The 23,590-nt window shown below is 44.9% G+C and overlaps 1 protein-coding gene across 1 annotated transcript in view; it reads left to right on the top strand.

The window, feature by feature from the left end:
- Positions 1 to 23,356, top strand: part of Smarcal1 (SWI/SNF related, matrix associated, actin dependent regulator of chromatin, subfamily a like 1) — a 40,589-nt gene extending 17,233 nt beyond the window's left edge. The window contains exons 11-18 of the mRNA XM_013113791.3: positions 4,323 to 4,463; positions 6,871 to 7,086; positions 11,258 to 11,328; positions 13,797 to 13,899; positions 17,445 to 17,627; positions 18,265 to 18,365; positions 19,859 to 19,955; positions 23,040 to 23,356. Of these exons, the coding sequence (XP_012969245.1) occupies positions 4,323 to 4,463; positions 6,871 to 7,086; positions 11,258 to 11,328; positions 13,797 to 13,899; positions 17,445 to 17,627; positions 18,265 to 18,365; positions 19,859 to 19,955; positions 23,040 to 23,279 (1,152 nt within the window). The 3' untranslated portion in view covers positions 23,280 to 23,356. The remainder of the gene's footprint in view (positions 1 to 4,322; positions 4,464 to 6,870; positions 7,087 to 11,257; positions 11,329 to 13,796; positions 13,900 to 17,444; positions 17,628 to 18,264; positions 18,366 to 19,858; positions 19,956 to 23,039) is intronic.
- Positions 23,357 to 23,590: the final 234 nt, after the last annotated feature.

Genomic DNA, 23,590 nt, shown 5'->3' with positions numbered 1-23,590 from the left:
CTGATTTGTTATTGTTTCTTTTTTCTTCCATTTTGAGACAGTGCATTGTGTAGCCCAGGCTGGTCTTGAACTTCTGATCTTTCTGCCTCTGCCTCTCTATTGCAGAGATCATAGGTGTGTGCCACCATACCTAGCTACTCCAACCTGTATAGCTTTGGAGTTGACCTGCCTGGGGTGATAAGAGAGCAGACACTAGACATACCTACTGAAAGCTGAGATTGGCTGGATTGTAGCTCTGACAGACACACTAGCAGCCTGAGAAGTCCGTGTATTTATTATATACCACAGAATGAGGAAGCGAGTGTATTGTGTGTTTCTGGAGGAGAGTGGTTAGCTTGTTGCAGTGGGAGGTTTCTGTAGGGGAGCATTCTCAGGATGCAGTCATTTGCAGGAGGCAGCTAGGGTTAATATTCCTGCATACACTGATTTCAGCCAAAGGCCAAGCCTCTTAACATCAGTACTTGAGCAAGGGGATATACTATGTGTAGCCAATCTATGTGTAGCTTATCTGCTTTGGCTGACCGCATGGCATTCTCCTTGGTGCATTGGTGCACTAACTTGTCCTGCATTTGAGTGTTCTGCATGGCATCTGACGCTCAGCTCTGAGGAAATGTCAGAGCTGCCCTCACAGTGTGTGCTTATGAACTGCGTTGTCTTCCTAACACCAAACAGAATTCCTTTACGTTGTCCCACTGTTTTCTTCTCAGATTCCACGGTCTTTCCTCAGACGGGCAAGTTGACCACACCGTGTTTATTTTAGCATAAATTTATATCATTTTATACATCTTTATTTTCCTGGGGGTGGGTTTCTCAGAGGTAGACCAAGCAGAGCAACTATTTTCAGGTGGGCACAGATCAAAGGCCTTGTAGATGACTGATCACAATCTCGGGTCTTGAACAGAGAGCAGGTTACATCATTCCATCACAGATGAGATGCTCTTCTGGTTTCCTCTCGAAGCCAGCCTTTTTCTTTTCAGCAGTATACCCTCTGCTTTTCCACACCTACATCTCTCCCTCAGTCCCTCTCCTGTCACTTCAGTCTGGGAAGTATAAGAGAAGAACTGACTATTGACTCATCTCTGGGGCGAGTCTGCCACCTGGCCTGGGAGCTGGTTTGGCCCAGGCTCCATCCCCAGGCAAACACAGAGGCATTGGGAACACAGTCTGAATGATGAGCAGATGTCTCCTATTGAAACTGTTTCCATTTTTTTTTCTTTTGTCTCTTGCTACTTTCTTTAAAATAGACTGAAGCCGCAAACAGAGATGCTACAGACATCATTCAAGAAGCCCATTGTTATTTTAATGAGTCTGCGCTAAACCGTGCAGGAAATCATAGCCAAAGAAATCATGGCTCTGCCATCAGAATGGGATTAGGTATTTGCAGTGGCTGAGAGGGCAGAAGTGCACTTTGAGAATTGTATGTACTGTATATTTATGAGGAATCCTCTTTCTTCCCATGGTTAAACTGTTATTTATTTTAATGATCAGTGCATCCAATTGGAAACCTCCTTTCCTCCCCTTGGACATTTAATGCATGTGATCGCCTTGTATTACTGCCATTAGCTCAAGGTTATCGTGGTTAACAAGCAGTTTCTAGGCGCTGAGCTCCACAGTGGGGTCTCTTCCAAAGCTGAGGGAGTTTTAACTGTAACGGTTGTGACGACTTGATGTTTGTTGCGGCACAGCCTCCTCTTGGTGTCACTCTCCCATTTCTCTAAGATATGATCTGGGTGTGATCTGCCTGGGTCAGGTGTGAGTCAGGGAAATGAAGAACTTGAGTCCCCTGAGTTGGATTAGCCAGCTCTTTCTTTCTCTCCTGCTCTCTGCTGAGCAGGCTACTGCAGACCCAGGCTGAGTGTGGTCAGTGGATCTGGGCCCATCATTTAAAGTTCATAGTAATTACAAAATGAACTTGAGTGTTGAAATACAGTGAAGTTAGAAAAGACATTTCTTCCTTAAAGAAAAACAAAAACAAAACCAGTGAGTAGTTGCCCGCTGCACAATTGTGAAGACCTGAGTTTGGATCCCCAGTGCTGAGTTTTGAGTAGAGTCAGGCAGATCCTTAGAGTTCATTGCCCTGATGCCTTAGCCAAATGAGTAATAGACTTTGTGCAGCCTGGCAGTGGTAGCAGAGGCAAGTGGATCTCAGTGAGTTCAAGGCCAGCCTGGTCTACAGAGCAAGTTCTAGGACAGTCAAGGCTGTTAACACAGAGAAACCCTGTCTCAAAAAACAAAACGAGAGAGAGAGAGAGAGAGAGAGAGAGAGAGAGAGACAGACAGAGACAGAGACAGAGAGAGACAGAGAGAGACAGAGACAGAGACAGAGAGACAGAGAGAGAGAGAGAGAGAGAGAGAGAGAGAGAGAGAGAGAGAGAGAGAGAGAGAGAGAGAAAGAGAGAGAGATCCTGTGTCAGGAAATAAGGCAAATAGTAATTGAAGACCACAAATGCATAGACCATTGGCCTCCGTCCACATGTCACCCATGCGCACCTCTATAACACACACATGCCCACATTAATATGTGCATGTAACATATACAGAAACACTTTAAGACATCAGCTAGAGCAGTGGTTCTCAACCTGTGGGTTGCAACTCCTTGGGGGTAGGGCAGCAAATGACCATTTCACAGGGGTCACATATCAGATACCCTACAATTCAGACATTTACATTGTGATTCATAACAGTAGCAAAATTACAGTTATGAAGTAGCAGCAAAAATAGTTTTATGGTTGGGGCTTATCACAATGTGAAGGTTACATCATTAAGAAGGCTGAGAACCAGTGATCTAGAGGCTTCTACGCAAGCTGTCATTGTTATTTACTCTTGATACTAGCAGGGTCATTATGGTAAATTTAACTTGAATATCAGAAATCTGTTCTGCAGGAAACTCAGGCCTATTGATTTCTTTCCTGCTTTGTTCCTGCACTGGATCTCTTGTGTTTACTTCATGTTCCCTGCAACACTAACTAGTTTTCCTCTGAATTTTTCTCAGCATGTAGTATACATTGACTGATTGCCTACTTTGTGCCAGGCACAAAGTGCTACAGAAAGTAAGTAGGAACGGCCCAGTCCTTGATCTCAGGCTTCTCTAGGGGATTGGAACTTATAGAATGTGTGGGATGTGTATGTGTGTGGGGGAGTGATTAGAATGGCTTACAGGCTGTGGTCCAGCTGTTCCAGTATTGGTTGGCTGTCTACCAATGGAACCTCCAAGAATCCAGTAGTTGTTCTGTCTATGAAAATGGATGTCTCAGCTGGTTTTCAGTATACACCAGAATCCCAAAAAAGTAGGCTCTAATGCCAGTGAAAGAATGGACTTGCTAGAGAGAGAGCAAGCAGGCAAAGAGGGAGCAGATTGAAGGTGTGTCTTCCCTGCTCAGAGATCTGGATTAGACTATGGGGCCCTGAGCTGTGGATCAGTGTCTATCCCTGGTATACAAACAGTCTTCGTGTGCCTATAGCACAAAGAGGGATGCTCTCTCAGCCTGGACTCTTAGGGGAGTGCCTTGACCCTACCAAGAGTAAAATGTCAGACTCTAGATATCCCCTATGTGGAAGGATTTGGCAATAGGGTGGGATGGAGGGGGGGAAGGGGAGTTCGGGAAGAGGGGAGGGAGAGGGAACTGGGATTGACATGTAAAACAAGCTATTTAAAATTAAAATAAAAAAAAAGAAGTGAGTTTTCTCACATCAAATGATTTAATTAAGACAAAATCCCTCACAGGTTTTTGGGTTTTAGTTAATACCAGATGTAGTCACATGGACAACCAAGAATATCCATCAGAATCTCAAGAGACCTGCGGTCAAGTGAGGGCCACTGTAAAGATAGTTCAGGAGGTGTAAGTGCGGTGACAGCAGCTAGGAGGGACAGAAGGAATGACAGTTGACATCTAACTTGCAATACACGTGGTCTTTTTCTCTGGCTAGAGTGCCCTGACTTAGAGATCACACAGTTCTGGAGTAAGGTTTGTCTTTGCCATCTTTGACAAAGGAAAGTTCTGAGATGTTTAAAGTTAAGAATGGGCTGCAGAGAAGGCTTGGTGGTGAAGGTGCTTGCTACTTTTCCAGAATTGTGCTGTTCCCAACCACCTGCCACACACAACTCAAATGTATATACTTACAGTTGAGAGAGCCCAGGAAGCGAAGGCTGAAGCTGCTGCGGCCTGGGGATTTGCTGTTCCTGGGGTAGGGTGGGGGCACCCAGCTCCTGCCTCATTGTGACCTTTTTGATATTTTGTATTAAGGAATCTCCCATAGGGGCAGCAACCCCCCTCATTTTCTCCTCACTGTGTTGAGAGCATTTTTGGCTGTTTTATCTTTAGGTTGCCAAGAGGGTGATCCTATTGTCTGGCACTCCAGCCATGTCCCGGCCTGCAGAGCTCTACACGCAGATCATTGCTGTCAAGCCAACGTTCTTCCCTCAGTTTCACGCCTTTGGACTTCGCTACTGTGATGCCAAGCGGGTATTCATTCTCTTGCCTCCGTGGCCCCCTATTCTTTTACCTTCATGCTAACACTTTTCTCTCTGCTCCTTGATATGAACCAAGAGGCAGGCCAGAAAACCACACAAAAATTTCATTATGGTTTGCCTCTGACTTTGACCTTAGAGTATGTTCAAAGGTGAGATTAAATCCGTCCTTCCAAGTTTTAACACTCGTGGTGATTGCAGGTCGTGTCCTCTAGGAAAGGGCCCAGTAGTTGCTGCCCAGTAGTGTAGGGCTCTGAGCAGTGCTGCCTGCGTCCAACTTACAGTTCCGTTCAAGACTTGCAGCCAGGGCTGCAGAAGGGAAGGCCATGCCAGAAGCAGGTCCAGAAAAGGCACTGGGGCAGGTTAGAGGGAAGGGCCCAGGCAGAGCCAAGAAAGCAGGTGAATGGGGGTTTCTGGCCTGGGAGGAAGTCACTTCTACAAAAAGACTGTGGAGAACCTTGCAGCAGGTAGAATAAGCAGAATTTCAAGTTGACTTGGGAGGGCTTCTCTGTGAACCTGTGCTCCTCAGTGGTGACTCTCAGGAGATAGTGGCTCCCGACCCACAAGTGACCCCTCTGAAGATGACTCCAAACCCGCCGTCTGCACAGCTCCAGTTCTCTGAGGATGGGGGAGAGAGGATGGCAGCCGGAAATGTGATGCACTCAGTACCACTGTTTGTAAAGCCTCACCAATTCAGACCTTAGTATGTGTTTTACGATCAGATCACAAATATACCAAGCCCCTATTTGCATCAGACACTGATACTTTGGAGAAATGGCTGCAGTTACTCATAATCTGTGAGTGAAAATCCGTGCTATGTGAATTTATGATTGCTTCCCATATTTTAAAACTACTATAAAAATAAGATATTTTAAAACATTTCCATTTACTCGCAAAGTGCATATAGCGTCAATTACAGTGCTCTGCAGAGTTAATGGCAGACTTTTGTTAGGTTGTTGTTAACATAGCTTCTCAGTTGTTGAATGTCTTTAAAAGTAATGTATTTCATTAACACAGTCTGCAACTCACTTTCTCTATGATTGTTTCTAGAGTCGATTGTTTGTACATTTCCTGTGTGGTTTTTACTTTGGTCCTATTTGCAAATGATCTGTTTTCTGAAGAGGGCCCCCCCCACCTAGCTGAGTCTGTAGATAACACTCAGTGGAAGGACTAAAGGAGGAGTTCAACTTCCGACTCCGACCGTCCCTTCCTGTGTCCCGAGTGTCTGGCCGCTCCTCCCCAGTGTCTGACACCACGAGGCGCCATCCTCAAGTTCCATTCCTTCCCGCTCACTTTCCTCACCCCAACAAGACACAGGTGTAGACAGTCTTCCTCCTGCCCTTTGTTCCGCCCAGCCCAGTGCACGGGACCTTGTCAGAGTGTGATTATTTCGGTTGAAAATCTTTGGCGTTATTCAATTTTAACCTACGGGGTTAAGATGTAAGAATATTAAACTTAGGGGCAAGACATCCAAATTAATTATGGAATTCACATCTTCCTAAGATTGTTCTAAAGCCTAACCCAGAGGGCAAGCTGTTTCCCCCTCTGCACTAAGAGACCTCCCTAGAGAAAGCACCCTGTGTCAAGCTCATTTGATACCCAGTGAGGCATTTGCTAGGAACTTCCCCCAAATTTGCCTTTTTTTCTTTTTAAAGAAAAAAATAACACTAGACCAATTCCTCTCTCCAACTTTGAGCATCTCTTTCTTCTTTCAATTTAGCAGACACTTACCCTGTCTCCAGCATTATGCTAGGTACTTTGACTCCTAAAGTGAGCAAGCCCAGCTCCCCACCTCAGGCAGCTCATGGTCCAGGAGAGGGTGAGGCAGGGAAGTAACTGAGTTGTGGATATGCAAAGCAGCAGAGGCCCTGTGCTCTCTGGTCTTCCGTATAGAAAGCAGTCCTGTTTCTAGTACGAGTACTGGGGAAGGGTAGGATAGAACTGATGACTGGTTGATTGATATCTGATCAGTTGATTGCTGTGGTGGGTTCAAACCCAAGGCCTCACATTGCCAGGCAAATGCTCTGCTCCCACTCTTTTACACCCACCATCCATAGCTGTGTGAGAGGGAGTAGAATCTGAGCTACCAGCTACCAGCAAAGGGGACCCTGGATCCCAAAACTTTGATCCGGTTTCAGCCAGACCAGCACAAACCTGTGTTCTGGGCTGTTTGAACCCTAGCCGATGGAAATGTTAGTTTCAAATTGTGGGTGGACTGCTGTGACGTGGGTTTTGGTTTATCTCATGCCTGGCTTTTCCCATATCCTCTCTGTCCTCATGTGTCTCTGTTGGGGTTCCGTCAGTCTTGTAAAGCCTCTTGAAGCTCTCCGAACACAGTGGGGTGATAGGAAAACAGTGTCGCCTGGAGCTCCAAGACTAACAGACGTCCTTTCTTTCTTCAGCTCCCTTGGGGCTGGGACTACTCAGGCTCCTCCAACCTGGGTGAGCTGAAACTGCTGCTGGAGGAAGCAGTCATGCTAAGGCGGCTCAAATCTGATGTCCTTTCCCAGCTTCCAGCCAAGCAGCGCAAGATGGTGTTGGTCAACCCTGGTCGGATCAGCACCAGGGCCAAGGCGGCCCTGGATGCAGCAGCCAAAGAAATGACCACGAACAAAACTGTGAGTGGGGCTGGGAAATGGGTGCCTCCATGGGTGTCCTCCTGAAAGCTGCTCTGTGCATGTGGTCCTAGTTCTCCGGACATGCCTTTCTATCGTCTTTTCTACCTCCCTGAGCAAGAGGAGCCAACCCATTTCACTCCTCGTTTGACCTAGTCAGGGTGTGTGTAGGGAATTTGTATTTACAGAGCGTGGAATGAGGCCCACAATGCAGCTCGCCTGCCCTATAACTTAGAGCTGCATATAAGACGGTCTGCTGGCTGGCTCTGACTTCATGCTCTTCTTTAGTGTCATACTACAGGAAGTATGTGAAGAGCTCTACACCAGTACTATATGTCTTTTGGGATAAAGCCTTATACTTTTCAGTAGCAAGAAAATAAACAACCACTGGTAATTTCGACATCATCACAAAGCTTCATCTGGGCGCCATAGTCCCCCAAACAAAGCAGTGAGTCACCGCTGCAATGTCAGCCTCTGAGAAGTGACAGAATACACAAGAAAACGACAAGATAAAATGTGCAAGACTGGCCAGTAACTTTTAAGAAATTGGGTAGGATAGAGGAAGCCCTGGTGAGTTGTCATACCGTATTTAATGTGTGCTTAATTACATGTAATAACTGAGATCCCCAAGAAAGGGAGGTGTACCTTGTCCTAGTTTCCATTGACGTGTTCTTTTTGTTGCAGTGTTACAGGTTTGGCTTTTCTTTAGAGACGGGGTCTTGCTTGTAGCCCAGGCTAGTCTCTAACTTACAATCCTCATAGCCCAGGCTAGTCTCCAACTTACAGTCCTCCTCCCTCTGTCTCCTGACAGCTGAGGTTGCAGGTGTATGCCATCATGTCTAGTTATGGCAGTGCTCTTAAGGCATGTTTTGGTAGCAAAAGAGGCTGTGTCACTGAAAATCAATCTTGGTGGTCTTTTGTTAATTCCTACAAATAAAATTCAGTGACTAGAAACTTTATAAATTTTAAGCATTGTTTTGCAGGGGAGGAGGGCTGTGCTGTGGATTAAGCCCAGAGCCTTGCTCATGCTCAGTGTGTGCTTTACCACTGAGATGACCCCAGCCTGTAGCTTGCCTTCTAGACAGGGTCTCACTGTGTAGGTGGAACTCACATAGGTCCACTTGCTTCTTTGTCTCCTGGGTGTGCCCCTTACTGCCTGACCAGTGAACAGACAGCAAATATAATATTAGTGGGGAGACAGGCACATGGTAGTTTTAGATTAAAAGATATAGTTATGGTTTTGGGTTTTGGTTTTGTAAGTATGGTGGTGTTTTGTTATATGGGTGAATGGAGTAAGGCTGTTAGTGTTTCTTGCTAGTATGTATCTGGTCTGCCTTTGGAACTAGCCTGAGAATAACTGGTATAGAAATCAAGAAACAGAGAGGGCGTGAGAATGAGAGAGGAGAGAGAGACAGAGGAGAGAGAGAGAGAGAGAGACAGAGGAGAGAGAGAGAGAGAGAGAGACAGAGGAGAGAGAGACAGAGGAGAGAGAGAGAGAGAGACAGAGGAGAGAGAGAGAGAGAGAGAGAGAGAGAGAGAGAGAGAGAGAGAGAGAGAGAGAGAGAGAGAGAGAGAGAGAGAGAGAGAGAACAAGAATACAGCTAGTGAGCATTTGAATTGAGGAAGAACAGGCTGGGCAGCCAAAAGGAAAAAGAATAAAACAAAGCACTTGGGGACTATGGTAGTTCAGCAGTTGTGTGAGCAGCTTTTAACCCTGCACTGGTGTGTACAGCTCTTTTAACCCTGCACTGGTGTGTACTTCTCTTTTATCCCTGCACTGGTGTGTACAGCTCCTTTAAGTGTGGTGCATAGCTCCACATACTATTCCACATGCAGCCTGAAAGGTTGACTTCATATCAAGCTAATAAAATGGTATTTTATGAGTAAAACTTAGAATAAGCCATGACAATTGGGAATGTTGGGTATTTCATAACTTTCAGCAGGCGTACAAATCCCTTTCCTCTGAGGGGCTATTTTAATGTTCCAATAAGTAGGACAGGGTTCTGGAAGTCCATAAGGATAGTGTCAGTTGCCTAGAGTTCTTCCTGCTGGTGACTGTCACCTTTGTCTTAGATACTGTAGAGTTCTCATTTCCTTCCGGAGATTATGAAAGTGAGGTCTGAGCTTAGTAGAGGTCTTCTAACATCCACCATAGATCCCAGAGCCCTTTCCAGTCTAGCACCTGAGAATTGCTGTCCACTCCTGCAGCCTGATGCAAATGAAATGTTTAACTTCCTTCAGGAAGCAGAACCAACAGTGGCTGGCCAGTGGACTTTGTGCCTGCAGACTATGAAACCCTGAGTCGGTGAGGTTAAACAGAACTGAGTTTTCATGGTTTTAGTCAAAGAAGGAGACTGGTGGCTTAGCATAAGTGCTTAGGTACCGCGAGTATTATTACTTTCAGCCCCAGGTACCCCTCTGCCTACCTAATGGACGCGCCATCAGGCCCTGCTGGCTTGTCTGTCAAGGGCTGATTCTTAGTTCTTTCACACTTCTCCATCTAGAAGACATTATTATAACCTTTGTATATAAAAGTGAAGGCCAAGCAGCCAATTTATAAAATCTGTTATCATGAAAACCTTTCTCATTTTTCAGGTGGAAATGTTTCCTCAATGACTGAGGAAAACCGGCTCTGATGGCTTTTGTCTAAAGCTGGTTTCTGATCAGCAAAGAAACAATAAAATTAAACAGGTTCATGCAGAGTCCCGTGACAGCATCCTTTCTCCCTTGTCATTCAAATTTCCAGCATAGAAGAGAAATCTGAGAAGCCCAGTGTGTCTGTTTTAATAAGAGTCTACGAGCCAAGGAACAAAGGGTATAAGTTGTTAGAAACCCTTTGCCCACAGCCAGAAAAGAGGAGAGACCTTAATGGATAGTATCATGTCTACCCAGTTTGGAAAAGTTTCCTTTCTTTTTAAAGATAAAGAAAGCTATTGACTTCTCCCACGTTAAAAGACACCACGGCTGGGGATGCTGGTCAGTGATGGAGTATTTCTTAGCATGTGCAGGTCCCTGGGCTTGACCCCAAGTTTTGCAAAAAGAGAAAAAGAAAAAGAAAATACAGTAGATGTCAATAATATAACAGATGTGGCATTTATTAAATGCTTGTGACTTTCTGGTTCTTTATATGTATTGGCTACTGAATTCTTAACACCAGTTTCCAAGCCCAGATATTTGAGCTCCCTAGAAACACTATAATTTCTACTTCTGTTATTTGGTATAATATTTAAAACATATTATATATATATGTATATATATGTACTATATATATTTCTTTTTTGGGGGGGTTTACGAGACAGGGTTTCTCTGTATTGTTTTGGAGGCTGTCGGTCCAGCCCGGCCTCGAACTCACAGAGATCCGCCTGCCTCTGCCTCCCAAGTGCTGGGATTAAAGGCGTGCGCTACCACCGCCCGGCTACTATATATATTTCTTTATGCCTGTACATGGGCATTTTATATAAAATATACTTTATATGCCTACACATAACTTTCTGTATAAAATATATTTGTATATAGCTAGATATATAATTATATATGTAGTAAGCAATGTTTTATTTTGTAATTTATTAGATTTATTCATATTTTTATGTGAATGTTTTACCTATATGTATATCCGTGCACCATTGCGTACTTGATGCCCAAAGGGATCAGAGGAGAACACTGGATACACTAACTGGAGTTACAGAAGGTTGTGAGCCATCATGGCCATCATGTGGGCGCTGGGAATCAAAGCAGGGTCCTCTGCATGAGCAACCAGTGCTCCATCCTTGCCACGACCACCCCTTATTATTTTATTTTAGATATATGGATGATTTGTCTACATTATGTTTTTGTACTTCCTGTGAGCCTGGTTCCTGTGGAGGCTAGAAGACGATGTCAGATTTCCTGGGACTGGAGTTACAGATTCCCTGTGAGCCACCATGTTGGTGCTGGGGAATTGAACCCAGGTCACATGAGGGAGAAGTCAATGCTCTTAAACACTGAACCATCTCTCCAGCCTAACGTATCTATTTTAAAAGAAGAAATGGAATCATACAAACACTTGAGTAATAGTTTTGAAATATTCTAGAATAGAGTAGTTGCTCAAATGGGGAAAGTTCAGAGTATTTCCAGTTGGATCAGGTAATTCCTGACACAGAGTAGGTTTTTAAACTCTCGTCTTCTCTTTCCATAGAAACAGCAGCAGAAAGAAGCCCTCATTGTCTTCTTCAACAGAACAGCAGAAGCTAAAATCCCCTGTGTCATGTAAGTAATCACCGGTTGTTATCTCTCATGTTTAAAGCAATGATTATGGGATGGAATGGAAAGATGGCTCAGTGAGTATAGTGCTGGCCACACAAATATGAGAACCTGAGTTTGGATCCCCAGTACCCACGTGGAAAGCCAGCGGCCATGTCACAGAGCTGTAATCCCAGCTGTGGGGCAACAAAGATGGACAGATGCTTGCAGCTTGCTGGCCGGCCAGCCTAGCCCAGTCAGTGATCTCCAGGTTCAGTGAGACCTTTAGACTGAGGTCATAGGGAGACTAAGGAAGATGCCTGATGTTGCCCTCCGGCATCCATAGGCACAGGCACACAGGTGCATAGCGCTGCAGTCAGAACTTGAGGCAGTCCTAACAGTGGGGTTGATGGAATAATGGCCCAAGGAATTCATTCACAGTGAAAACAAATTTCATGTGAGCCAAGTCGTGCCACACTGGCTGTGAGACTGAGGTCTGTGTATAAAGAGAGAAAGGAACCTGCTTGGTCTTTTACTCATCCCCCAGGTCCCCTGGCCAACCCACCTGTCCCTGAATTGTCTTATATGCTGCTGAGTGATGGATGATAAGAGAACAGTTCTTTGCCTCATTCCCTATAAACCCAGGTTCTGTGGTTTCTTCAATTATTAAGCCCACACCCATCCATTTCCCCTAGAATCTGAAATATAACCATGAAACAAATCCACATTTCTTGGTTGGTTGGTACTGGTTTTGTTTTTTGCAATGCCAAAGCTCAAACACAGAGCCCTGTACAGAGTAGACAGCACACTACATGGAAATGCATCCCAAGCTTAAGTCCAGCCGTCTTGCTACCTCATAAACTTGGGCCATGCCTTGTCAAAATCCTATCCACAATGGGTAGTGCTTTATTGTTTCTAAACAATGTTTACCTCAGTGTATTTCACACTTCCAGCCTCTTTGTGGAGTCTGGCCCTGTTTTTAAAGTGTAGATACTGAGCACATCTCATGTGAGTCTTAGACCCTAGTCACACACGTCTAATGAGTAGGAATTAGATTGTAAATTGTAAAAACTGTTTCCTCTGCTGGCTGCTTCTCTTCACCGCGTTTACTGCTGTTTGTTTTCTTTGTAATGGGTGTCTCTCAGTGAACAGACAACAGTGTAGTAGCGGGCAAATGTGTCCACTCTGGTAATGAGAAGAGAAACTTGAAATGAGCAGAGCAGTTAAGCTGTGTCAGATGTGAGGGGAAGTGCCATTAGAAAAATTGGGGCCAGAGGTTTTTATGAGCTGACCAAGTTGATTTTGTGACCCTGTGGTTTTTTTCAGAGCTATGAAAATAAACTTTAACTTATCATGGCAAATTTTATGTCTTTCAGAATAATTAGATTTTGTTAATTCAGTGGTTGCAAATTGAGGTCTAATTTGGTACTTTGGTCAGTTGTAATTTTGTTTAAAATAATTCCTAGATGTTTACAGGAAAATCCACATACCTTTCCAGACCTGCCTGTATCATAGGAAGCTGTTGAGATCTGTCCATCCCAAAGAAGTCATTGTCTACTCTGCCTAAACAAGTCTCTATCTAGGGATGACCACAGCTGGGTGAGGGCTCTTATGTCCCAAGAAGTAAGCAATACTTACCTGTACAGATCACCTCTGCCTTTAAGACCCAAAGCTCGTAGATAATAATAGGAAGTTAAGACAAAACAAAAGCAAAAAACAACAACAACAACAAAAAAACACACAGTGGGGGCTGGAGAGATGGCCCAATGATTTTTAAAAGCACCCACGAGACTCCTCACAGTTGTCTGTAACTCTATTTCCAGGGGATCTGACTCCATCTTCTGACCTCTGTGGGCTCTATATACAGTGAACATATATACATGTAGGCAAACACGCATACACATTAAACAATTTAAAAAGCACACAGTGGATAGAAAAGCAAGTGAATGGGGAGACCAAGCGAAGCAAGTGGGATCCTCCCCACCATGCTCCCTCATCTGGGAAAAGACCTCCAATAGCACTGATAGAACCACGAACGCTGTTATCTGTGGCCTCGGTAGAAGGGAGGTGGAGAGTCCCCCTAAGTGTCATTTCTGTATTATCCCTTACAGGGGTTTGTGTTGGAATCTTTTAACCTACTTCAGTCTGTATTGAAAACAGATTAAATTGGTAGTAGCAACTAACATGAAAGCTGATTATTTTAGTAATCTACATGACACAAATCCCACATAGTAACATTCCAGAGACACGCAGAGCTCTTGCTTACAGAGAGTGTATAACTGGAGTGTATAACTCTTTCTACATATGTCAGAGGACATTTTTCCTCCTTTTGCTCTGTCCATGACATGGCATGAGTAAAGGGGCAAAGGTTGGCTCTCAGAAAAGGGAGAGAATGGGAAAGAGCGGGCAGGTACCTCGAAGGTTCTTGAAGCCACTTTTTGGTAACTAACTGCAGTTGTGTGTTCAATCTACTTTGTTATCATTGTCAAATATAGTGAATATATCCTGGACCTTCTGGATAGTGGACGAGAGAAGTTTCTAGTGTTTGCACACCATAAGGTGGTTCTGGATGCAGTTGTAAAGGAGCTTGAAAGGAAGGTAAGTCCCCTTTGAAGTTCAGGGTGGGGTCTTGATTTGTTTGTTCTGCATAGCATTGGGTCAGGGCTAAGCAAAGAACTGAGACCGTGGTTTCTAGAAACATTGTGAAGGCCTTTTGAGGAGTTGTCACTTGGGGAACCACAGAATTCCCACATGTGGCATTCTGACATCCTCCCTGCAGTAAGCAGGCATCTTGCTTTAGGAGTGTCTCCGGGAACTCTTCCATTCTTTGCATCCATAAAAACAACTAACCTGCAAGGAAATGGTAAAGTGTTTACATGAGTGTCCTCCCTATTGTTATCCAGGTGCCTTTATTAATTGCACACGGCAGTGTCAGGATATCGATAAAGTGAGCAAAAGCTGTCTGGAGGGAGTTCCAAGGATGTTCGCGAAAATGAAACTCACTGCAGTCTCATCCCCTCTTCACTTTTGCTTTAGTTTAGAACCACAGATTTCTTTATCTTCCTTCCTTACCTGCATTTCCAGTGTTTAAGGGATATAGAGTAAAACACAACACCTGCTCATGTCCCACTCAAGCTGAATAAGGGAAGTTTCACTATATACATAGGGTTTTGTTGTTGTTTATTTTTGAGATTTGTTTTAAAATGTGTGGGTGTCAATGGAGGTTAAAGGAGTCCCTGGAGCCTGGCGTTACAGGCAGTTGTGAGCAGCTCAGTGTGGGAGCTGGGAACTGAACTCTGTTCCTCTGCAAGAGTAGCAGCATGGTCTTAACCACTGTGCCATCCCCCACAGGGGTACCTAGCCTCTTGGGTTTTAGCTAATACCAGATGTAGTCAAGTTGACAACTAAGAATAGCCACCACAATGTCCTTCTCCTTCTAAATTTGGTTTCTGTATATTTAAAGAATTTGCATCAGTAGTAGCCCAGTGTAAGCATCTACCATTCCTGTGTTGCTCGGCATTGCTTCTGAGATTTCTCCATGTGGTATGTCACGGAGTTAGGTGTGTAGTGCATTCGCTACTGCAGAGCGGTGTCAGACTGCATGGCTTTCCCCCTGCTGCTGATGGAAGATGTGTCTCTGTGTATACAGTGTGTTTGTATGCGCCTTGTGTGTGGCTGAGCATGGTCTTCTACAGTCATAGGATAGGCTTGTCTTCAGTTTAACTGGATAGCTGTTCAAGATAGCTGCTCAGTTTTCTGATCCTGCCAAGGAGCCCTTGCTACCCATGTTCTCACGCACACTTCATACACACCTCATACATACTCATTCATTAGATGTTTATGGTTTTGCTTTTGCCAGCCCAGTAAACGAACTCTGCTTTTGTTCTTGATTCCATCTGCATTCCTCTGACAACAGGAAAGCATGTCTCCCCAGGTGTGCCGGAGTCAGTTTGGCTCAGTCTGGGAGAATTCTGTTTGCACTCACTTTGGCCTACTTTTTTGTTGGAATGTCTTTTTCTTGTTGACTGAGGAAAAAAAAAAATTGAGGTAGGGATTCTCTGTAGCTTTAGAGGCTGTCCTGTACTAGCTTTTTTTGTTTGTTTGTTTTTGTTTTTGTTTTGTTTGGTTTTGTTTTTTTCGAGACAGGGTTTCTCTGTGGCTTTGGAGGCTGTCCTGGAACTCGCTCGGTAGTCCAGGCTGGTCTCGAACTCACAGAGATCCGCCTGCCTCTGCCTCCCGAGTGCTGGGATTAAAGGCGTGTGCCACCAACGCCCGGCCTGTACTAGCTTTATAGACCAAGATGGCCTCAAACTCACAGAGATCCACCTGTCTCTGCCTCCCAAGTACTGGGATTAAAGGTGTGTGCCACCATTGTCCAGCCTGAGAAAATTCTTTGTAAATTCTGGATATTAATCATTTACCAATTATCTTGTTTTTTAACTTTAACTTTATTTTGAATAAAAGATTTAACTTTTTATCTTTTTAGTTACATGTCAAATTTATCTGTGTTTGGCTTGGGGGGTGTTGGGTTTTTTTGAGACGGGGCTTCTCTGTGTAGTCCTATCTTGGAACTCCCTCTGTAGACTAGGCTGACCTTGAACTCACAGAGATCCACCTGTCTCCCAAGTTCTGGGATCAATGGCATGTGCCTCCACTGCCTGGCTATGGCTTATGCTTTTTTTGTGTGTGTGACTAACTTAAGAAATTTTTCACTAAATAAGGCTATCAATGTTTTTCTCTTGAAGTTTTTAATCTGGAAGTTGTAGAAGTATATCTGGAACCCTCTTGGGTTTGATCCCTGCATACAAAACTGTTTAGGAGCAGGCTGAGTGTAATCTCTGGGGGAGCCTCTGAGATTTTCAAGAAACCCAAGATAATTAATTACAAAACTACTAGAATGTATGACAGTGTAGTATAGTACTTAATTTCAAACAAGTATACTAAAATAAATGATTTTTAAAAACACGCTGGCCAGGGCTGAAGGGCCAGCTCGGCTGTTTAAGTGCTCTACCCCTGAGCTACATTCCTAGCCCCCGTCTCCCTTTTCACTTTTTAAAATTTGTACAGTGTCTCACTGAGTTGACCAGACAGATCTTGACCTGTCTCCGCCTTCCAAACAGCTGGATTACAGACCTGTACAACTAGGCACAACTCAGCTGAATTTCGCTTTTAAAGGGAACCTTAGATATTATCCCAAAGAACCTCTCAGAAAACAAGCAGAAGTATGGGAGGCAACTTTGAAACAGGACAGCACTATTGGAAGACATGGCCCTGAACATCGTATGTCACCATATACAATATAGGAGTCCTTAACCCTGAATCATATAGTCCAACAGTTGGAAACATATAATCAAGGAATCATTTAGTTTATTCAGTAAGTAACCTTTGGGTACTGTCTTTGTAATTGAGACAAGAAGAGAAATTAAATAAATTTTTACCGTACTGTTTACAGTATTAAATTTGTGGGTGTTGGATCTTTTCCTTTTGTGTGTGGTCCTGGGATCAAACAGCCTGTCAGACTTGGCAGCAAGCGGCTTATTGTACCATCTAATCAGGAAAACTAAGATACTTCTAAATACAAAATAGAAGGGGATTAGGAAGAAAACTGATACAAGGGAATATGCTAGGGAGACTAGCAGCATGCTGTATGACATTACAAAAAACACTGATCCCTAGTGAAAATGTAAAAGTAACAACTGTTTAAGAAAATTCAGTTCTAGCCGGGTGTTGGTGGCACATGCCTTTAATCCCAGCACTAGGGAGGCAGAGGCAGGTGGATCTCTGTGAGTTTGAGGTCAGCCTGGTCTACAGAGCTAGTTCTAGGACAGCCAAGGCTACACAAAGAAACCTTGTCTCGAAAGAACCAAAAAAATCAGTTGGCATCCTAGTGGTAATACTACTTAATACTTTTTAAAAAGGCCACTGCGTGGGAAACTCATTCTCACGTACAGAAGGTCTGTCTATTGTTTCTTATAATGGTGCGTGATTATACAATTGTATGAGTGCAACCTTCAGTTTTATAAAAGGTGAGACAACCCTGAAGGCAGAGGGTTGAGTGGGGGAGGGGCTCTACCTGGAGGGGTTGGCAGTGCAGCCTCTGAATACTGTTGCAACTCATCTTAGGTTCCCCCATTGTCTCACAGAAAGTTCAGAACATCCGAATTGACGGCTCCACACCCTCAGCAGACCGTGAGGATCTGTGCCAGCAGTTCCAGCTGTCCAAAGGGCACACAGTGGCAGTGCTGTCCATCACCGCCGCCAATATGGGCCTTACCTTCTCCTCAGCTGATCTGGTGGTGTTTGCTGAACTGTTTTGGAACCCCGGGGTAAGGGATCCTTACTTGACTGCAATCCTCCTGGACGTGCTCAGGGCTGAGAAATACAAGGTTCATAAACAAGATATGTTCTTGGGGCTGGGGAGAGAGTCAGTGGTTAAGAACACTGGTTGATCTTCCAGAGGACCCAGGTTCAATTCCCAGCACCCACACGATGACTCACAACCGTCTGTAACTCCAGTCCCAGGCTGACTGTCCTGGCCTCTGTGAGTACCAGGTACATATGCAGTCTGATGATTTTGCTTACGTGTATGTCAGTGCTCCACATGCATGTCTGGTACCCCTGGAGGTCAGAGGAGGGCATCGCATCCCCATGGAACTGAGTTGTAGATGGTTGTGACCACCAGGTCCTCTGTGAGAACAGGTACTCCTAACCACTAAGCCACTTCTGCAGCCCCTGGAGGATCTTTTTCCAGAGGTAAGAAATGGAGTGTGCCATGTTTCTGCCATTTGCCCCTCCGCACACAGAAACCTTGTCCTGAGGTTTGTTGGCGTCCCTCTCGGGTTTTCAGGAGACAGGGAAAGGCTTTAGAGAGGAGGCAGTGGGGCTTGAGGCTCGATGCCCTCATTGTGATGGGCTGGGCTGCTGAAGGCCTCTCCATAACTGTTCTGTTCCCTGGGCACGCAGGTGCTGATCCAGGCCGAGGACCGCGTGCACCGCATTGGACAGACAAGCTCTGTGGGCATTCACTACCTGGTGGCCAAAGGCACAGCAGATGACTACCTTTGGTATGCCTGGGGGAGGGTGTGGCTGCTTTGCTCCTTCAGTACCTACACTCTTGCTGAGACCAATTAGTGATGCTTCCTGCTTCCCATGACCATGTTTAGCCTTCGTCACTAGCATTCTTTGGAGACTTGCAGGGTATAGGGAAAAATCAGTAAGAATAAAGGGTGGTGACCCTTCCCACTGGTCCAAGAAGAAGAGGAACCTAGACTTTAGATGCTCAGTGTAAGAAACACTCTGTTCCCAGCTAAAACTTCCGACTTGTTAAGATGGGGACAGTGTCCTTTCCTCTTCCGTGATATGTGATATGTGATATAATGGTCACCTCTTTCAAGGCTAGACTTGAAGAAAGTGGCTTCCTCTGAACCCTGTAGTGCTTCATGGCAGGGCTGCGTCGCTCGCTTGTTTGCTATGGTATGGAGGATTGAGCGTACGACCTCACATAGGCTAAGCAAGTTCTTTGCTTCTAAGCTTTATCACCCAGTCCTTTTTTTTTTTTTTTTTTTGGTTTTTCGAGACAGGGTTTCTCTGTATTGTTTTGGAGGCTGTCCTGGAGCTCACTCTGTAGACCAGGCTGGCCTCGAACTCACAGAGATCCACCTGCCTCTGCCTCCCGAATGCTGGGATTAATGGCGTGCGCCACCAACACCCGGCTCACTCAGTCCTTTTTATTTTTCATTTTGAGTCAGGGTCTCACTAAGTTGCCCAAGCTGACCTTAAAGTGTTTTTTGCTCAGCAAAGTCATGAACTTTTGAGCCTTCAGCCTCGAACTTTTTTTTTTTAAGACAGGGTTTCTCTGTGGCTTTGGAGGCTGTCCTGAAACTAGCTCTTGTAGACCAGGCTGGCCTCAAACTCACAGGGATCCGCCTGCCTCTGCTTCCTGCGTGCTAGGATTAAAGGTGTGCACCACCACTGCCCTGCTCAGCCTCCTATTCTTCTGCTGAGATGACAGGTCTGCACCACCAGGCCTCAGAGGTGACATTTGCCTCACGGGTCCCATTTCAACCTTTAGAGTTATGTCTATCATCTAAGTAAATTCCCCAGGTTTTTTCTCAACCCCTTTCCCTCTTCCTGATGTGAAGTTCCTTGATTATCCTGTTAGTGTGCATACCACCACTACCTCACTCCCCACCCCCCCCATCCCCGTGTCTGTTCAGCCCTGCGCCTGAGGTGCCTGACCCTGCCGTGCTGGCATATCAGTGTACTCCTCTATTGGTGAGGGATTGGCCACTGGGCAGCTCCTAACAGCAAACTATTACAATGAGGCAGGATTTATTTCCTAGACATCTTGTGCTACAGGGAATTTTGAACCTGGTGTTATGAACACAGATTAGACTGCTTCCAGTTGAGACAGGGCAAGTATTTCAGGAAGGACCGAGAGATGCAAAAATGTGTGATAGTTACCACATCACAGTCCTGAAAGAATGGAGGGGCCTCATTTCATCAGTCTTCGGGTTCTGGGTAGGTGGTTTTCACTGCAATCCTTTCTCTCCCACAGGCCTCTGATTCAAGAAAAGATTAAAGTTCTGGGGGAAGCTGGACTTTCTGAGACCAATTTCTCAGAAATGACAGAAGCTACTGATTATCTCTACAAGGTAACACCAGCACACGACTCGTCATCACTATATAAAACAAGGCAGTGAGCTGGCTGCTGAGCTCTTGAACCCAGACAGGGGAGGTGTCAGTCACCTCTGGGTGTCCTTCAGCCCTGGAGCTGGAAAAGAAGGGCGGGCCTGTAGTCATTCTGTTCATCTGTTTTTGAATGTTTACCATAACTTACATTTAGAAAAAAACAGCAACTAAGACACCATTAAAACTGATAAGTATTGGATGCCTGGTTATTTAGTTCCTCTGCCAATACAATAAGCCACATCAAACCGAATTAATAAGACCAGATTTAATAAACAGAGCAGATCAAAGCAGAGCATTCCTGGGTGACTCTTGGAAAGGCAGGAGAGAATCACATGGCAGGGCTGGTGACCAGGTCTTAAATAGCCTGTAGGCGTGGTCTTGAGCAGCTACAGGGGAGGAGCTGACCTTTGGCAGGCTTTCTGGGGCGGGGTCTGGATGGGAGGAGTGGGAACTGAGGCCAAGTTTACACAGTCTTTAAGCTGTGAAAGCCCTGAATGCTTCTGTAGGTGATGGTGCTAAGTTAATAATGACCTTTGAAAAGAGAGGGGCTTTTGGGTTTTGTTTTGTTTTGTTGTGGCAGGGTCTCTCAGTGTAGCCCTAGCTCTCCTGAAACTTGCTCTGTAGACCAGGAGGGCCTTGAATTTGAAGATCTGCCTGCCTCTGCCTCCCAAGTGCTGGGACTAAGATTGTGCATTACCACGGCCAGCTAAAAAGGGCTACTTCTAAAGGATTCTCAGAAAATCTTTTTCTTATCCTGGCCTGTCCCTCAGAAACTTTGCATCCATTAAAAATTGCCTAAAGTACAAGTGCAGAGTGACATAAATGGTATCAGTATTTATTTTGATTAAAACTTTATCAGTAGCCAGGCGGTGGTGGTACACGCCTTTAATCCCAGCACTAGGGGAGCAGAGGCAGGCGGGTTTCTGTGAATTTGAGACCAGCCTGGTCTACAAGAGCTAGTTCCAGGACAGCCTCCAAAGCCACAGAGAAACCCCGTCTCCAAGAAAAAAACAAAAACAAAAAACTTTATCAGTACACAGCCCAATCTTATGGAGGCATTTTATCAGCTGAGGCTGAGGCTCCCTCCTCTCTGATGACTCTAGCTTCTGTCAAAATTGACGTAAAATTAGCCAGCATACTTTGGTATGCCTTTAATCCCAGTGCTTGGGAGGCAGACACTGATGGATCTGTGATTTTGAGGCCAGCCTGGTCTATAGAGTGAGTGCCTCCACGGGCTCCAAAGCTACAGAAAAACCCTTGTCTTGGGAGAAAAACAACAAAATTACTTTATCCAGCTTACCTATTTTTATTAAGATGGGGCTAAGAATTTCATTAGCAACTGGAAAAAGAAAACACTATCTCCTTAGTGGAGACAAAAGCAAAAGGAGCTTCCGTTCAACCTTCCCCCCAAGAGGGGAAACAAAGAATAAGCTGATCTTGGAGCTTATGTCCAGTTAATTATGTATGCTCCCAGTTTGAGAATAGTGCTGTCACCCTCCTAATCAGATGGACGCGAGCAGGTATTTCTGCCGCAATGCCTGCCTTGCATTTGCAATGTTTCCTTGACCTTGCACTCATTCTCAAAGGGTGGATGAGTATATCCTTTGGGAAGACTTGTAGCACATACTAAATTCAGCCTTAATGGTCTCTACTGTCACTTCCTGTACTGAAAGGCTGGGACTCTAGGGCACAGGTTAATGGGATAGTCCAGAGTTCTTAAGTGTCTTGCTCCCCTATCAATTTTTAAGGAAATCCATCAGTGTTAAGGAATTCTGTTAAGAAATAGCTGCTCGTTAGGTTGAGGCCTAATTGCAGAGAACCAGAAAGCCAGGGAAGCAACGTTAGACTTGAGGTGGTCTTGGGAGAGCCCATGACACAACAAGGGGAATCTCGTTAAAGGGTTGTGTGGGAGTAAAATTAGGTTGAGGCAGAAAGGCTGCTGAGCTGTTGAAGTCTTTGAATATACCAAGAGCTATGGCTCAAGTTAGGAGTAACGTGAGGGGCTTGCGAGACAGCTCAGTGGGTAAGAGTGCTTCCTGCTCTGCCAGACCAGAGTTCAGCATCACACTGAGTGTCTCACAACTGCCTATATCTCCAGCTAAGAAAAAGTGATGGCAGAGCCAAAGACAGGCACTCTGGCACTTTGAAGCAGAGGTTATGAAAACACTGGTAGATTTGTAAAGTGGAGAGAGCAGCTATATTGGGAATACAGGAATTAGCTGAGAGTATATTGTTACATTTATTCATCACTGTCTGTTTGTCCCCATCACTGTCTGTTTGTCCCCATCCACATGCATGAACCATGGCATACATGTGGACATCAGACAACAGTTCACAGGAAGTGGGTCTCGCCTTCCATCGAGTGCAGTTGCCATGTCACAGGCCTAGCAACAAGCATTTCTACACACAGAGCCATCTATCTCCCTGGCTCAGCATTGATTTTAAACAGTTTTATGGGTCTGTGGATTTCCACAATGATGTTAAAAATGTACTCCTGGACCATGAGATGGTCAGAATTAAGAGTTGAGACTCAGGAGAACTGAGTAGAGGGGGCATGGTCAGCCTGTCACCATGTCTGGGCCCGACTTGAACATTGCCAACAATGGGCAGATATAGTTGGCATGCATTTTGATCATCTGTCGCTTTAACATCACACACAAGGGCACGTCTCCTCTCTGAAAATGAGGTATAGTATGTCATGGAAGACAAATCATCTAGAAAGACTTGGGCTTTGGAAGAAGTCAGATTACTGGAGCTACTGTAATATTGCAGTGTGGATATGGAAAATTGGAAAGGAAAGGAAAAAACATTCCCAACATAAGTCTTACTGTGAGAGCAGCCTCTTTGCTCCACCTGCCAGTGAGCAGCAGAGAAGACATGGAGAAGGTGGACATGTCTTCAGGTTACTGGTTTGCTGCTGCAGCCTGATGAGCACCTGTAGTTCCCTGCTTAAATAAAATGCATCACCTCTCACCTTAGTGTGTCCGTGAGGGGCAGCCTTAGGACTGGCTTCTTCTTCTACATTTTCTTTTCTTTTTCTAATAAAGGACCCGAAGCAGAAGACAATCTATGACCTGTTCCAGCAGTCCTTTGAAGAAGATGGAAATGACATGGAATTCCTGGAGGCAGCAGAGTCCTTTGACCCAGGAAGTACTTCAGGGACCTCTGGAAGTAGTTCCCAGGATCTGGGAGACATCTTGGATGAAGACACTTTGACAGACAGTCCTCCACAGAAAAGAAGATTTGAATTTTTTGATAATTGGGACAGCTTTACTTCTCCCTTTTAAATGGGTCAAAGAAAAGAAAAAAAAAGGAAGTATTCAAAAATCATGGGATTCATTAAAATAAAGTATTTTCTTTAAAAGCCTGTATTCCTTTTGTCATACAGAAGAAGAGTTTAAGGCCAGTGGGTACCAGCATTTGCCTTCCTGTAGTACTAGATGGGATGGGTTTAGCTTTTCTGAACCAAAAAGGAGACAGTTGGCTTATAGGTTGTGGACAGCCAATAGAAAGTCCTTATTACCAGCTAGCAACAACACTGGTTGCTCCCAGTGTAAAATCTCATCCTTAGATGAGATTTTAAGAGCAAAAAATCCAT

This window comes from Mesocricetus auratus, unplaced genomic scaffold (genome assembly GCF_017639785.1).
Source record: "Mesocricetus auratus isolate SY011 unplaced genomic scaffold, BCM_Maur_2.0 Super-Scaffold_100010, whole genome shotgun sequence".
Taxonomy (NCBI): Eukaryota; Metazoa; Chordata; class Mammalia; order Rodentia; family Cricetidae; genus Mesocricetus; species Mesocricetus auratus.
Note: the sequence above shows the minus strand (reverse complement) of the source record. Positions and strands in the feature narration are given on the sequence as shown.